The sequence below is a fragment of the Saccopteryx bilineata genome, chromosome 4, assembly GCF_036850765.1.
Source record: "Saccopteryx bilineata isolate mSacBil1 chromosome 4, mSacBil1_pri_phased_curated, whole genome shotgun sequence".
NCBI classification, from domain to species: domain Eukaryota; kingdom Metazoa; phylum Chordata; class Mammalia; order Chiroptera; family Emballonuridae; genus Saccopteryx; species Saccopteryx bilineata.
In genome coordinates this window covers 21,600,921-21,618,488 of record NC_089493.1, presented here as the reverse complement: position 1 = coordinate 21,618,488, position 17,568 = coordinate 21,600,921, and the positions used below count along the sequence as shown (strand labels likewise).

The following is a 17,568-nucleotide window of genomic DNA, read 5'->3' as shown; positions in this document are numbered from 1 at the left end:
CACTGAGAGTAGCTGGACTTACACATCAAAGGGAGCAACGATCCACACTTACTTAGCCTTTAACCATCCATGAGGCCAAGAGTTTTCTGGCTCAGCACTTCTTAAGCAACATCAATCCCCATGAACAAACAACATATTAAGCAACAATAGCATAAAGTGTAAAGATTAGTTCCTAGGTAAAAATTATTGCAACTGTCTTTTCATTCTCTGCTCCTACAAAATTGCAAACCTATTTCATGCATCAGAGAATATCGTTTCTTGTACAAGTTCTCTGACATGAAGGCGGCAGGAGCTGCTGAGAAGGCTGCAGCCACACACATAGACCACGCTCTAAGGCTGGGAATGCATGTGAAGAACATTACTTTGAAGCTTCTGATCCTGTACTTGGGGCCGTCCTGGCGCTGCTGAAGAGACTCTCTGTGAACTCCGTGTCTGGAGTACCTCCCATCCATTCTCTCGGATAAACTGTGGGCATCCTGGAAAAACAACAAAGTGTCTAAACTGGTAGATGAAAGAAAAATCAATCCTTGAAATTAGAATACATAGAAAATAAATGAATATTGGAGTTTAGAGACTTAGGGGAATCATATCATCTTAACCTTTTGAGTAGTGAGTTTTTTGTTAACCCTTGGAGGGAGGACGTACATGAACTACTACTCAGAGGGTTGAGGATAAAAAAGAAAACGGTCACTTTGGATGGTATAAAAATAACACAAGGCCCCACGTTGGTCATTTGCATTCTTTTTACAACGAGTCTCTAAGCCAATCGGAAATGATTGGTACCCGTTAATTGAATGGAAAAAGTTTCAAGGAATAATTTGTCCAAAGATGGTCATTAATGACATCATGCCACTTTTGGATGTGTGTACTCTCCCCTTGTAGTAGTACTTGGCACCAAAATATTCTCTTTGTTTAAAAAAAGAAAAAAGAAAGAAGGAAGGGAGGGAGGCAGGGAAGGAGAGAAGAAGGGAGGGAGGAAAAAGAAAGGAAGGAAAGAAGGAAGAAAGAAGGAAGGAGGGAGGGAGGAAATAAGTGACCTTTAAAACTAGAGTCCTTTTTCTTCACTAATTCTTAAATAATATTCTACTTTTTAACTATTATAATACCTAGATTTTTAAACTTAAAGATATTGCATCTGAACTCTAAAGCATAAAAAGATTAAGGTAATAAAGAAATTTAAAAAGCAAACATTTCCAGGGCTGCTCATGTACACTCTCTCTCTCTCCCTTGTGTGTATGTCTGTCTTTTTTTCCTTTCTGTATTTCCTTCATTTTGGGGGTAGAGGTTAAAACACAGCAAATAGTCACTATAGCCATTGATTTAGATATTAATATTATGAATTAAAGAAAAATCAGAAAATTAGAATGAGGGCAACTGATTTTTGTATGAGATTTAGTTCCCCATGTAGTCCCATGTGAGTATTAAAATTCCCAAGTTCTCATTTTTATATAAAAAAATCTATAGTCTCCACGATGCTAAGAAAGAGTTCCCCTAGTCCAGGTGATTTGTGATGACTGGGGCTTGGAACCCAGCGCTGTTCCCTTTCCGCCATAGCACACGTGTAATATTTAAACACGGGGCTGTAGAGCTGAACCACTTATTTCAAAATGAGATTAAAAAAATAAGAGTCTGACACATTTAAAGAACAATAAAGTCAAGACTACCTAAATAAAATGAAGTTCATAGTCACAATTATGAGTCATAGACTATACTATTATCAGGAAAACTACTAGTGACACCAGCATAAATAATAAGAACCACACAGACAATATTGTTGAAGTTCCTCATTTTCTGGATGAGGAAATATCTCCTGAAATGTTATGTGATTTTTTTTCTGGTGCATGAGCTTGGACCAGAACCTGAGTCTTTGAACTCTTTTTCATAGCACACTAATTTTTAGAAAGTTTTAGGAGTTTGTAAGCTATAATCTGCAATAATCTACATCTAATGATCTGAAGGCTTTATGTATTTTTATGTAAGGTTATGCCTAGTTTTCACTAAATTGGCTAAATGAATTCCTTTTAATCACACAGATGGCTTTACAGTACATATAGAATGAGCTCCAAGCTACAGTCAGTAGGGCAAAGCAGATGGGCTTTGTTGTTAATACAGTGAAGTAGACCCCAGTTCCAACTAACTGATCTACTCCAAGCTTCTATGTCCTCAACTGCAGAATGGGGGAAAATAACACCCCTCTATAAGTTGTTTCTGAGGATTTCAAAAAATGTAAAGTACTTAGCCACTGCCTGCCACATGGCAGGGCGTAATGCTTGCTGATAAACTTTCCATTTTAAAGCTAAAGGTTTCCATTTTATTGATCAGTATTGGGAAGTAAAATTCTAAACTTTGAAAAATAGTCTCCCTAAAAATTCCACTATCCAGTATCCTCATATATGAGTGCGTGTATATAGAAACTAGACTTGTATAAAAGCATTAGTATACATGATGAAAATAATTTTTAAAAACCTTTCATCATAACAGAGAGAACTTTTAAATTGTACGTGTGAATATTCTGATCAATGTAGACCAAGGGGGGGGAAGTTAACTGTCACTAAAGATTAAACTTTATGTTTTTATGCTGGTATAAGACAGGCATCTGTTTCTCAATGGCAAATGCTACCTGTTCGCAACACCTTCTCTTGTCTGCCCTTCGTTCATGTAGATGACTTCTGTAGGCTACAGAAAAAAAGGTGGAAGAATAGGGTGCAACACATTGCCTGCTACTCGCACCAGGTAGCATAAGGGTGAGTAAAAATCACATCTTGGACACCGACTTCACAGTACTTCCAAAGGAACTGCAAATAGGTAATCAAATCATGAAAAAGAATAAAAACTGTAGTGTAATACTAGAAGCACTTGGTTTTGTACTGTTTGTGACAGTCTAGATTTCTAGATGTGTCAGCTCAAACCTGGATGCCAACCAAAAGTGTTTAGTAAGTGAAATACCAAAATATGCTTAATGAAAGGTAATTTTAAGATAGGGCAGACCTTGAAAGCGTCTTCTAACATTGTCTGCAATAAATCAATATGGCATAATCAAACTGTATTTCCTACGCATTATATCCTCACATTAGATTTATTAGATACAGATCATATAGATATATTAGATTTATATAGAACCTAAATATAACATAAGTTATATTTTAAATTCAGTGTAAAAGAAGAGATTAAAATGTTTTTCGAGAAAACTCTCACCATTGTCAGTTTCAACCAAACAGGGTCAAGAAATTATAAGTCACTAAAACTGTCCTTTGCATATACATCTCTAAGAAGCTATGTGAAGATGTTCTCTGGTCTGAACCTTGCCTGGCAGGACTGGGTGGCAGTGTTATTTGCTTTGCGTCTCTCTCTCTCTGAGGAATTTTTAAAAATGATAGTAGGAGGCCTGACCTGTGGTGGCGCAGTGGATAAAGCATCGACCTGGAAATGCTGAGGTTGCTGGTTCGAAACCCTGGGCTTGCCTGGTCAAGGCACATATGGGAGTAGATGCTTCCAGCTCCTCCCACCTTCTCTCTGTCTCTCTCTCTCCTCTCTCTCTCCCTCTCTGTCTCTCCCTTTCTCTCTCCTCTCTAAAATGAATTAAAAAAAATTTTTTTTAAAGAAATAAAAAAAAATGATAGTAGGTAAATCCACCCATGTCATTAACTGGATTGTTAATGAAATACTTTGTGGTTAGAGTTCTGTCAGTAAATGACATGAGATAGAAAACCTAACACTCTAAATGGACTTCAGTTCATATATTCTAGCACAGGGATGGCCTGGGCAGTGTCATCTAGCTAAAAGAAACAGTACTCTGGAAATCTGTAATTCAAAGATAACTCATAAAGTTATTTATCAAAAAAATTATCTCTTGTCAATGTAATATGTAACCTCTCTTAATTCCTAGGTATTTCTAAATCAAACTTAAAGCTTTACAGAGCCAAATGAGCTTCAAGTAGTAGAATAAAAGTCTCTATTTTCTTATATTGTGCTAATATAAATATATAAGTTCCATTATTTTCAGTCCTGACATCGCAAAAACTCTGATAAGAAGGAAGGTTAAAGGTCCTAATGCTTTTGGGTCTTTCCTCCCTCCCTGCAATTTTCTTTGCACATCAGGAAGATGTCAAGTGTTCTCACTCAGACAAGAATACTGAAAGAGCCTGACCTGTGGTAGCGCAGTGGATAAAGCGTCGACCTGGAAATGCTGAGGTCGCCGGTTCGAAACCCTGGGCTTGCCTGGTCAAGGCACATATGGGAGTTGATGCTTCCAGCTCCTCCCCCCTTCTCTCTCTCCTCTCTCTCTCTCCCTCTCTCCCTCTCTGTCTCTCTCTCTCTCTCTCCCCTTCTCTCTCCTCTCTATAATGAATAAAAAAATTAAAAAAAAGAATATAGCAAGAGCCAGGCCAACTCTTTCTTACTCTGAAGTCTCTGAAGTCTTCTAGCAGGCTCAGTTTCTCCGGAACAGACTCCAGATGGTCCAAGGCCACTCGGGTACTCTGGCAAAGAAAACACAAGGAAACCAAACATTATAAAAATTGTATTAATACTCTCAGAACCCAACTACTAAAATTCAGTCGTATCACTGGTATTAGCAATTGAAGCTGTAGATTTAGAGAACCAAATAAGAACAGAAATAATGATATTTCTAGGATAAATATATCTTTTTAAATCAGAAGAATGGTTTCCCTTTACAAACTATATGAGATTCATTTTCAAGACTGAGTCAGAAATAAAAACTCTTCCTGGACAGTTACTCTCAACTGATATTCTATGAAACTTTCTATAGAGCATTTCATATTAATATTAATTTATAAACCTGCTCCAGTGAATATCAAATATAAACCACAAGGTAATACCAAGAAATGGATGAACTTGCAGTTACTTAGCTATAAACTACATTAGAGATCCTCACATATTGGCATTATAAAGAAGAAAAGAGTGCTCAACAATTATTTTAGTGAAAAAAAGGAAAAAGGAGCAGTCTTCAAGACTTGGGAGAAATATCTGAAATTAAATTTTTGCAACAGGAATGCAAGATACTGTTAATTATATAAATCAATTACTTATAGTCTTTTGATTAGTTGGTCACTGATTTACACCTACCAATAAAAACACTAAGAGGAAGTGATCTAAAAGTTATTTTGAAGCCAATAAAAACTAAGAGCTTAAATGGTAGGAAACAGAGACTGTATCATATGCATCTCTATACCTTAGTGCTATGACAAGGCCAGCACATAATAGGGGGGGCAATAGATATTAGCTTATACATTTAATATGAATTATAACTCTTCAATAAAATAAATGACAAACCCCATGGGTCGTGAATGAGAAGATAGTGAAGTGTCATACAAGAACCTGGGGATAAGTTTGCAGGGTTTTTGAGAAGTTAGTGACCACCCAATGTTCCATGTGCTCTCCCACATCTTCAATGTGAACGGTTCTTAATGCTACACTGTGACTGCAAGTGACATGTGTCGCTTCTGGGATGAAACAGTGAAAAACCCAACTCTGCCATCCCAGTCTCCGCCATGAGGACCTTGGAGACCACATGCTTCAGGTGGCAGAGCTGCAGGACAGAGGAGAGCTGTTGACCATCCTGGACTTCACATGAGTGAGACGTCAACCTCTATGGTAGTAAGCCATGAGGTTTCAGGGCCTGTTAGACATCAGTGCTTAGCACAGCTTTAATTATTGAAAATAACACCTGAGACTTAGATAATTCAATTGTAGACTATCAAGCAGTCTCTGGCTGGTTGGGGAGGGGGGATATGGGGTGGATAAGATGCTCCAAATTATGAGCATATGAAGGTTTTCTTTCTTAGGGGACGTTCAGTTTTTCTAGAGCCATAGAGGTTAGGAACTGATGTTCTCATCTTTTGATATATACACTTTCACTTAATCTTCCTATTTTAAATCCCCTATTTCCCCCCAATGCTGTTCATCTCCAATACAAAGTTTCCTCAGAGAACAATTCTGTGTCTCTGCAGGGTTTGTGTTGGGGCCAGGATGGAGACATAGCATTGAGGGTCTAACTCCTCTTTGCAAACACTTCCTATGTACTCATCTCCAATCTCTCCTTCTGCAGTAATTAGTCCCTCCAATTCAAAGCCTTTGTGACATTCTGCATGGTGAATGAGGTTTGTCGTCCACTGCTGTCCCCTTGACAGGTCCTTGGATTTCACCTTCCCTGTTCTGAATCATTTTACCATTTTTCTTCTAATGTCCTTCAATTTTGAGTTACAGATGTCTTTTAGTTTTTGATGTGTATATCAGTGTGTCTATCTCTTATATTCTTATCTTTCTAATGTTGTTCTTTGAAAGAAGAGCAGAAACACCTTTACTTTACCATTCTGAAATTGCAAGTCATATGTGCTGTTTCTTTAAGTTCAAAAATTCTTCCTTTTCAAGTGCCATTTAAAGTATTTAGTATTTTGCTTCTTCTGCTTAACATTAGATGATTGTCTCCTTTTAACCATGAGCTCACTTACACTGCCATGCATTTTAAATGGTTTCATTTAATTTCTTCATGTATAAGAAAGATTCATCAAATGGCATATTTCTTAACACAGGACACAACATATTAGTTTAAGAGTGCAAGCTGTTTTAGTCAGCATACATGCAATATGCATTTAAACAGTAAAAATTAAAAATTTCCTTAAGAATTATATTGGTTCTTGAACAATACAATACAAATCAATGCCATGGTGATTTTAAAGCAAGTTTTATGCTCTGAATAAAATTATCATAAACAGTGATTCTATTGACTTGTAGTTTTTATACTTTATTTCCCTTTTTTATCCCATAATTTTTTCATATTCAAAAGTGACCTTCTGTACCTGCATTCTATATGTGAAACTTACTCTGTTATTAAAATAAGCAAATAATCTCTTTCCCTACTGTAAAATCCAACATGTTATGCATATAGTTTCGCTTACCATTTTCAATCAATTAAGTGACTCCATGAAAATTTTTTTTTCTTGAATGTTTTTACATATAGTTTATTTTGACTATTTGGGTATACAGTTAAGATGTATATTCAAATTGTGCCTTTTTCTTTGTGAACCTTAAAAAAGCATTGGCTCCTACCTAAATGCAGTTATTTTTCTATGCCCCTCCCTTACCCTCATCTCTCCATTAACATGTTTATTCTTTTTTTGTGTGACAGAGACAGAAAGACAGAGAGAGACAGATAGGGACAGACAGACAGGAAGGGAGAGAGATGAGAAGTATCAACTCTTTGTTGTGGTACCTTAGTTGTTCAGTGATTGCTTTCTCATATGTGCCTTGACCAAGGGGCTCCATCATAACAAGTGACCCCTTGCTCAAGCCCACAGTGACCTTGGGCTCATGCCAGCGACCTTGGTCTTCAAGCCAATGACCTTTGGGCTCAAACCAGTGACCATGGTGTCATGTCTATGATTCCACGCTCAAGCCAGTGGTCCCGCGCTCAAGCCAGATGAGCTAGCACTCAAGCCATCAACCTCGGGATTTTTGAACCTGGTCCTCCACGTCCCAGTTCGATGCTCTATCCATTGCTCCACCACCTGGTCAGACTGTTCATACTTTTTGAGCATCTACTTTAGTTGTGGCTTACTTCCACTCATGTGTTGTTTATAAATAGCCTCCTCAATATCACAAATACTTTCTGGTACACATGCCTTTATCCTTATCCTTATAGTCTAGCAAATTAATTAACATTAAACATTTACCTGGATATCATAGAAAGATCAACAAGACATAGATAGCATAGTTGTTGTTCTTAGAAACTTTCAAGTTAATAGGGGGAGAAATATGAATAAAAGATGTAAGAATTAGACAAAGAAAAAAGTGAACTGCATTTATTTAAAGGAAATTACAAATACAGATGCTGAGACTTCATGGCCGTCTGCAATAGTGACATGTAAAGTAACGAAAACAGTCAGTCCAGGCCTTCGGGGATCTCAGGTCTCATCATTTCGTGAGTAAGTGATATTGTGGGGAGTACATTGTTTTCTCACTGTCTTCTCACTCTCTATGCATGGGAGTGTGGTTAAAACCACCACTATGGCATAGACTTAAGAGTATCCATATTTACATTCAAACTCTTTTTATTTTTATTTTTATTTACTTATTAATTTATTTATATTTATTTATTGTATTTTTCTGAAGTGAGAAGCAGGAAGGCAGACAGGCAGGCTGCCTCATGTGTCTAGCCAGGATCCACCCAGCATGCCCACCAGGGGGCGATGCTCCACCCATCTGGGATGTTGCTCCATTGCAACCAGAGCCATTCTAGAGCCTAAGGTGGAGTCCATGGAGCCATCCTCAGCACCCAGGCCAATTTTGCTCCAATGGAGCCTTGGCTATAGGAGGGGAAGAGAGAGATAGAGAGGAAGGAGAGGGGAAAGGGTAGAGAAGCAGATGGGCGCTTCTCCTGTGTGCCCTGAAGGGAATCAAACCCAGGACCTGCACACACCGGGCCAATGCGCTACCGCTGAGCTAGCTAGCCAGAGCCTCTTTTTTTAAAAAAGATGTGAGATTGTCTATGGTTCTCTGGTTAGAGTCTTGTCACATTACAGGTCATTGCGAGGTCATTTTCCCCCAAAAGCTAACAGTGCCGGAGAGACAAAAGTCAGTAGCAGATGAATAGTCTAAATAAGAAGCTTGTTACATTTTAGAGATACTATGAAGGACTTTATTTTGTTAGTTCTTAGGACAAAATACCTTGTCCAAGTCAGGGAAACTTATCTATTAAACTGGTTAATTATTTCTGCCTTACATAATCTAATGCTTTAAATGACACAGATAAGTCCCCACTGTTAGAATGAAAAATTTCTTGGGTCTATTTAACAATGGTATCAGCAAATGACAGGTGATTAACCTGCCTTTAATTTCTTTAAATCAATTTTCTAGAAGAACTAAGATATTCACAAAGGGCTTAAAAACTGTTTTTCCTTTGACAATTTATAAGACCCAAAATTTCAAATGCTATCTGAAAGCAAAGAAAATTCACAATTAAGACTATATCTCAGAGGCTTATATATCACTGGTCTACAAGGATTGGCAGAGCAAATGATCAATTGCTTTAGCACAATGAAAACTAAGACATAAAAATTTAATTCAATTTTGAATATATTTTTTAATCCCCATATCGCCCGATGATATAAATGCTACTGTTATCCCCATTGTACCAATAGGCAACGGAAGAGCCTCCACACAGTCCTGTGTTAGCAAACCTCTGATGTGAATCTGAGCTAGTATGTGTAGATGTGGCAATTTCTTTATTGCAGAAATATTTTTGTGGTAAATCACCAGCTTAAAAAGATAGTAACCAGAAGTGAGTACTTTACATAATTCCAAATCCTTCTCCAGGTCTTAACTCTTAGCAGCTCAAATTCTGGAGATATGTCCTTGTGGATTTATGTCCAGGAGAGAAGTTTCCAGATGAATCCAGAAAGAATTTCGATTTACCTGTGCTATAGAATCTGTGCCAAGAGCACACGCCCAGGCACATATACACACCGAAGGGGTAAAGATGGTGTTTCTGTTGATTAGAGAAAGTTAAGTAGGAGATTGAGTTTCAGGATACTAATAGCATTTGGTAACATTTAGCACTAGCGTAGCACACTACTTGACCACAGAGGGGCTTTAATAAATTTTGGCTGCATGAAGACAAAGGCAGAGTTACCATGTCCTAATCAACCCACTGAATCTTAGCCTCTTGATTAAAAACCCAAAAGCAAAAGTTTGCTGTTGCATTTATTTTCTCTAGACTAAGGGCCAGATCAGGTGATAAAAGACAACAGTGAAATTCAGAAGTCCTGTCTACGAGGCCCCTGCAGCTTTTGCACTTACACGTATGTTTAGATATCTGTTGAAAGGGCAAAGAATAAGCTGGCAGAATTACTATCCCCCAAATCTTCAACACACACCAAACTGTGTGGAGTGGAGCGGTTTGTACTGGTCCACAGTATATTTTTCTTTAGTCATGCCTTTGTTTCAGACTGCACGGGAATTAAATAATATAGTCTGACAATATAAGTAGCAGCAATTAGGAATAAGAATGGAGTTTCATTGCAATCCTTAGATTCTTATTTCTTGTAGTGAAAGCTTAAGTAACAGATTTAACCGTAGGAATATTTTAGTAAATACACCTCTTTTTGTTAAGTTTGCGTGTTTATTTTCTTGTTAACATATAACAACTGCCATGTTCTTACAGCGCTATTGGAATCATATGTTTTGAGGTTGAGACAAATAAATTAAAGAAGATGCTGTCTATATTTTTATTCTAAAGTAAATGTGTGCATTTTTGGCACCACACAGATATTAAATAAACACAGTATGGAGCCGTTTATTTGGGTTCAAAAATGCAATTCTATTTCGTTTGGAAAGAGATCCACTGCAAAACTTTCTTGACAAATGGCTGAAAGATGGTAAAAGGACCTGAGTAAACATGTTTCAAGGAGAGGAAGGGTGAGATCATAAAAAGGATAGACTGTCTGACTTTCTGCCTGTGGTGACTGCATCCAGCACAGCTGTATTGGCTTCACAGGGCCTTCTTTTCATCCAAACCGTGTAAGACACTCGCTGGAACCAACTGAACAGTAGCAGAGAACAGGATGGCAAAGGCATTTCGCTGATGCACACCCTTCAAAGAGCCCCAGTGCTCAAAGGTGTGTGGATTTCTTGGGAGTTATCAGAAAAATCTATTTCTAGATTGTGTCCTTTAGGAGAAGTCTAAAGATCAGACACCCACCTAGAAGTGTTTCCGTGTGTCTTAGGGTAAGAAGTTCATAAGGCTCATTAAAAAACAAACGAACAACAAACTAAAGCACCAGTTAATGTGGCAATATGACATCAGAGACTATATTTGAGTTAAGATCCAGATGAATTTTTGTCAACAAATTCTATTTGTCTTCAAATGACACCATTTTGAGTCCAAAATGGTAGATCTCCTTTAAAAAGCAAAAATTTATAAAATGTGAGGATAGCATATCTTCACTGGGAAGTCTAGATAAAGCAGCCTTTCTGGGTATTTTCTAACTCTTATTCATACTAATTTTGTTAAGTGATGAACCACATAAAATCTACAGAATCTCCCATTCAGATTATTGCTTTCTTATTTTTAGACATAACCAAATTATAAATTATAGTCAACCCATAACCTTATTGTAGCTTAATTGGGGGATTTTTCTTTTTAAATGAATGGGTTGAAGGAGCAAGGTGCACACAGGGAATAAAGAAACCTCTCTCTTCCCCCATTAGACACTGGAGACTCCCTCTTTAAACATTTTTGTTGCCACTCCCTGACATAAAGGAAAAATAACATACCAAGAAAAATGAGGACTTGTTTAGTGTTCTCTGTATGCATGCTGAATAATAAATCAGACCCGTACAACTATTCTACGAAGATGAGTATCTTGAGATTCACAATTTAATTTCTGTGAAATCAGAGAAATTTCTTAAAAAATGGAAAATAAAATATATTCACGAAGAAAAGAAATTAAAAACATTTGCTCCCCCCCCAAATGTGACTGCCTGTTAATGATGGGCGATCAGTGTAAGCAAGGGTTTCCTGGAAGAGACTGAGTTTAGCAATGTCGGCCAAGGGGGCAGGAAAAGAACTATGCTGCTGGGCTCCCTGGTCTCAGACATGTGCTTCACTCTGGCCAAGGAACCATAGTGAGGTGGGAGGTATGCTGACCTGAAAGTCAGTGTACCTGCTTGTAGGTACACATAGTTTTCATTATGCTACTTGTATTTTGTGTTTTGGTGAATATCACTGCCCTACCCTTCTAAGCTTTTGCCTCACTCATTCATTTATTCATTCACTCGCAAAATGAGGATAAACCATGAATGTCTTTATTATTCACAGGATTTACCAGTGTGTGAATGAGAAAGTACACTGAACGTTGGTGTTGGTATCTTCCAAATACCAGGCATTAAAAAAAAAATGTTGATTCTGTGAGGCACTATCAACTCTAGTAACTCTCAAATACAGAAGCAGGGGTCAGTGACAATCGAAAATCATAGCTAATAAAAGATCAACAGCTTATAAAGCAGAAACAAGACAAATAATGACCACTATATCCAATATTCAGAAATATATTTACTGTTCTACAGACATCATTCAAAACATAAAAGTAACAAATGTAATGGCATGTAAATTACTTTTGAACATACTGTGCCCTCAGTGGAGAACACGGTCTCATTTGGTTAAAACGTTCCCCAACATTATGAGCATCTTCAAGCATACAGCAAATCTGAAAGAAATTTAGAGATTCCTCACATACCTACCACCTAGATTCTCCTATTAACATTTTGTTATATTTGCTTTATCACACATCAATCTATCTATTTATCCCTAAGTCTATCCATTAACCCAACTTATATTTTAGAGACATGAGGACACTTTTCCCTAAAGGCTTCAGTATGCACATGATTAACTCTCCACTTGAAAATTTATTTTTTAAATGTAAATTTCACATCTAATGAAATGTGTAAATTTTAAGTGATTGGTTAACATTTAATGTCTTTCATCACTTCTTCAGGGAAGGTAAAAGTCAAATAAGCTCTCCATTGCATTATGAGCCTTTCCTTTGTAACACTTATCAGAGTACTAAGGTTAACTTTGGTTGTGTGATTATTTGATTCTAGTTTGTGCTGACATGGGTGGTAAGCCTTGTGAGGGCAGGAATGTCTGTCTCCCTCACCCGTATATGCCCAGCATTTCTCACAGCGCCTCCATGAAAGAGGTACTGCTTTTTGAACAAGGAAATGAGTCGTATTCAATGAAGAAAAGGCTTTCATTCACTTATTTAGTCTGCAAACTTTTACTGAATGCCTGCTCTATCTATGATACTGCTCTAGAAATGAGCTGAGTGAGAGCACCAGATAAAGACCAAGACGTCTAGGGCAAGATCCTAGAGAGCCTTTTAGGCCACAGTCAAGTTTTTGTATTTAATTCTAAATGAGATAGAAGGACTTCTGTTTTGAGCAGAGGAGTGACATGCTCTCATTCACAGCCAAAAGGAGTCCTTGGATAACTTCTGCAGATTCCTAGCTGCTCATCCCTGAGCGAGAGAAAAACTGAAGCGTGGGAGCACTGTGAGGAGGTGAGACAGCATCTCCCTCCCAGGGAGGGGAACTACTGAGTAGCAGAAACTCTGACACCCACATCAGAGGTGCCATTTGGGTGGAGCTCCTGAGAAATTTACTGGGAGAACCCCCACAAGGCCAATGGTGCCATACCACGAACACTGGATTTACTCCATATACTCTCACATCTCAAAAACACGTATAATATTACATTATTTAAATTAACAACTAGACAATAGATAACCTTCTGTTTGAGGCTAGGCGGCAAGACTACATGAAAAAGATCAGTGGTTAGAAATCAGGATATACAAAGTTATATCTCAGCTTTGCCATAACCGGTTGTATGAACCCGGGAAAATCATGTAACCCATGGGCTTCAGTTTCCAAATCAGGAAAATGGGAAAGTAGGCTGGAAAGACCTCTAAGAGCCCTTCTGGCTCTAGCTTTAGTCCACTGTAGCTTTAATTTCTTTCCAGAGTGGATCAGACCTCATTTTAAAGCTTAAAAAGTTGAAGAGAGGGTAAAAAATTATTCTATAGAGAGGAAGTAAACTAAAGAGAAAATCCTATGTGGGATTCTAGAGGTTAATATAGACCCAAGCACACCAGTGGGGTGAGAAAACCTTTACTCTCCAATGACAGAAAGCAGAGCTAATGACTGCAAAGAAAAATAGGAAGACATTTTGTCTTCTTGGGTGTTTACCCCATCAAATTACCAATTCCAAATATCTGTCATTTTATAACTTTATTTTATTCTAAATTATTTATTGATTTTAGAGAGAGAAGGGGGGAGAGAGAGGGAAAGAGAGGAAGACACACACAGAGAGATCAATGTGTTGTTCCACTTATTTATACATTCATTGGTTGATTCTTGTATGTGCCCTGACCAGGAATTGAACCCGCAACCTTAGTGTATTGCTATGATGCCCTAATCCACAGAGCTACCAGGCCAGTGCATGCTATTTTGTATTTTTAGAACAGACACTTTCAAAAGCAGACAAAGAACTTCCTTTTTCTTTTTTAACATCTTATAACTGTCCTAACTTAAAAATAAAATAGGATTTTCTAGTTTTTCCCTCATCTACACACTGCTTGCTAATCAGCTTCTGGTTCTATTATCATAAATGTTATTCCATACTTTTGCTTCTCACCTCAAAGCTTCTGTGCCGTCATGACTTGGCACACGAAGGCCCGTCTGTCTAAAATGTTCTCTTCACACTGCTTAAAACGGCTCACTGATGCCCCTTCTGCAGGCCTAGCTCGGGCACTGCCTCCTCCAACATGGCAGTTAAAAGCATGGGCTCTTGGGTCTGTAGGCCTGGGCGACATACTAACTTAGTCACCTACTGGCTATCTGTCCTTAAAGAAATTCTTGGATACCTCTGCAGTGAGACTCAGTTTCCTCATGTATAAGTAGGAATTATAATAATATCCATAGTGTAGAATTATTGTAAGGATGAAATATATTAACACATGTAGAGTACTCAGAGCAGGGTGGGACACTAGCTATGATTACAGTGGTAACACTAGGGATTGTTCTGTAAACTTCGCCCCTAATATCTGGGTTAGGTGTCCATCCTTAGTGCCTCTAAACATGTCTCCCATCACATATCTAATCATATCCCAACTGTGTGTTTACCTGTCCATTTCAGGAGACAGTAAATTCCTTAGAGGTGGGACTATATTTTTTCCTATATTTCCAGTGCTGAATACTTCATATTACACACAATAGATTTTAGCTTTGTGAATGAAACCTTCTCAACGCAATGATCAATAAAGACATACTTAGAAGCTAGAAATGTGAAAAGAAAAATATAACACAAGTTATTTTTCAAAGTTAGAATATGAAAACAAACTGGTTTTCAGGGACAGAGAATGTTTCCCTAAATACTCAAAATTAAATACATAATTATAAAAAAAACTGGAATAAAAATGAGGGGCAGTCAAGTTGTGTCAAATAGTCTAGACTCTAGTGAGTGAAAGAGAGAGAGGTGAGAACAGAATCTTTTGCGGACCTCGTAGGACAAAGTAGTAATGTGTGATGTAAAGAGCAACCTGCTTCCTGTGGATGAGATGACAGGATCTTAGCCATGTCAGGCCCCAATGGGGACACTGGACACAGGGCAGACACTGCAAAGGCTAACCACTTCCCAAATATTGCAAAGCCCTCGCCCCAAGTGTCAAGGCACGCACAAGTAGGCAATCGCATCTGCCTCTTCCGTATTTAACATGTGGAACAGAGGGTCCTGATACGGAATACTGATAAGGAATGATAATTGCTCTGGCTGAGGTAGGGTCCAGGTTAATTTACTTAAAAGCAGCTTGGTGAGGTGAACATAATTAATCTCCTCTGTTCTCAAAAATAAAGGGTTATTTTCCTTTTAAGGGATGTCCTGTGTTCTCAAAGAGAATGACAGAACAAATTAATCATTTTCCATTACTCCACACATAGCACTCAGACAGTGAGAGAGCATGTGAACAGTTAATCCCCCTATATGGATGGATTTCTGGTGACAGGCAGATCAGATCTAAATAGAAATCAGGCAAGGGATTTTATTTTTATCATTGTGGCTTTGAGACTTAATTTCAAAATAAACTGAGATCAACTCTGCCTATACTTTTAAAGTTTGCTTTCATAATTAATCCTTTTTTGAACACTTAGAAACACTCTTTTGGATCTTGTACAAAGAATTTTCCTGGCTGACTGCTGCCAAAGCAGTGACAATCTAGAAGATTTTAAAGCCATCGAAAATTCAACTGAACTCTCCCTTAAGGAATCCCAACTGCTAGGCCATCCTTAGTTCAAAGCACCAATAATTTGCAATTATAGCAGCACATTTTGGTAGACGGCTCACTAAACATAAACTCTGAGTATAGAGACGCTCTGCTAAGGTACGTTCTGCATAGTGAGTAGAAGGGCAAGAGGGGACATGTGAGTATATGGGAGTAGAAGTATATATATTAAAATAAAGCCAGACAGTTTCGGAATTTGTAGCTATTGGATGCAAAAGATGGATCATGGAAGCCAGGGGCAGAATGCAGCTGACAGTACTATTTGGTGAGCGCATTCATCTAACATTTGCCACAACCGATTGTCTTCCTGAAACTTCAACTGCCGAAACAATTTGAAATTTTGAATTTAGGCTCCTGCCACTCCCCGCCACTATCTTGTAACACAACTGAAATAAACAAGTTTTGTAGAATTTACTGGACACATTTTTTAAAAAGTATGTATCCCAAATCATATGACTTTGACATTTAAGGTACATATAAAAAATAAGAAAACATGCAATACTCTGGAAATTAGGTATGACTACATCATGCTTACTATACAGAAACTAGATAGAATATTCAATCTTTCTTTTACCAATAAGTCCTTCTAAGCACTAGCTTTATGTGAATCAAACTATAATATTACTACATCAGACTTTATTCTGCCAAAACCCTAAATTAGATCAAACATTTTCTTTGGGCTCCTGAATGAAAGTCAATTATTAGGGCAACAGCAAGAAATATGTATATTATATTGTGATTTTTCATTGACTACCTTGTTCCCATATAATTGGGAAATTTAAGCATAGGAACTATGCCTTACTTTTGTGTTAACAGTAATAGCTATTTAATAATATTTATTATATTTGGTGCTACAATTGCTTTTCAGTCATCCAGTAACGTTATACATGCAATGACATTTAAATAATTTGTTAATGTGAAAAATCAGATCATATACATTTGATTTGGGAATAAGCCCATATGCTGTCAAGTGAATCTGGGTGTGTAAGTTCTGGAATACATTCTAAATGAAATAATAAAGTTGTAACAATAAGATAAATTTTGAAATGACTCCTGCTCCCCACATTTTCTTAGGACATTCTAGGACAAAACACTCATTAGAAGTACCAGTCAGAAAGACTAAATTGAAGTATTTTGTATTGTTTACCCTGCCATTTCTTACCAATACCAAACTTAAGTTGGAGGCCACAAGTGAGAGCTTTGCTCTATATTATTTCTAAGAAGGTGCAGACATAGGTACATATCTCAAAGTCATACAGAGCCCTACTGGAAGTATATATGCTCTCTCCTTCTTATATGTAAAGGAAGCCAGTGCTTTAAAAAACTTTCTGGAGATGCAAATAAGATGCCTATTGATATTAAAAACCGAGTCTATTAAATTTACAGTAATATCACTTAAAGTTAATTGTAACTTGCACACTGTGGGAGCCACAGAGATTTATTTGTAACAAACACAAACAACAACAAAAAGGGAATACAGAGTAGTTTGCTCACAAATCGTTGGACCACAACAATTATCAAGAAAATCAGTAGTCACCATTTATTATTCTGGCCCAATAGATGGAGTTTTAAAAAAAATTAGTAAAAAATAAAAATAACTTTATAAGAAATTTTAGTGAGAATTTAAGCATATTACATATCCTTCTGGTTTTCAGGTATGAATGCAATGGACTACAGAATAATTGTCCTTCTCAATTCTAGAGAATACCTGTCTCGG

General features: G+C 37.5%; 1 protein-coding gene across 5 annotated transcripts in view; it reads right to left on the bottom strand.

Annotated features, from left to right (window-relative positions):
- Nucleotides 1-17,568, bottom strand: part of CEP128 (centrosomal protein 128) — a 447,508-nt gene that overhangs the window by 21,106 nt on the left and 408,834 nt on the right. For all 5 annotated transcript variants that reach the window (XM_066276450.1, XM_066276451.1, XM_066276454.1 and 2 more), the window contains 2 exons: nt 4,401-4,478; nt 363-476 (listed from right to left, as the gene is read on the bottom strand). In XM_066276450.1, the coding sequence (XP_066132547.1) occupies nt 363-476; nt 4,401-4,478 (192 nt within the window). The remainder of the gene's footprint in view (nt 1-362; nt 477-4,400; nt 4,479-17,568) is intronic.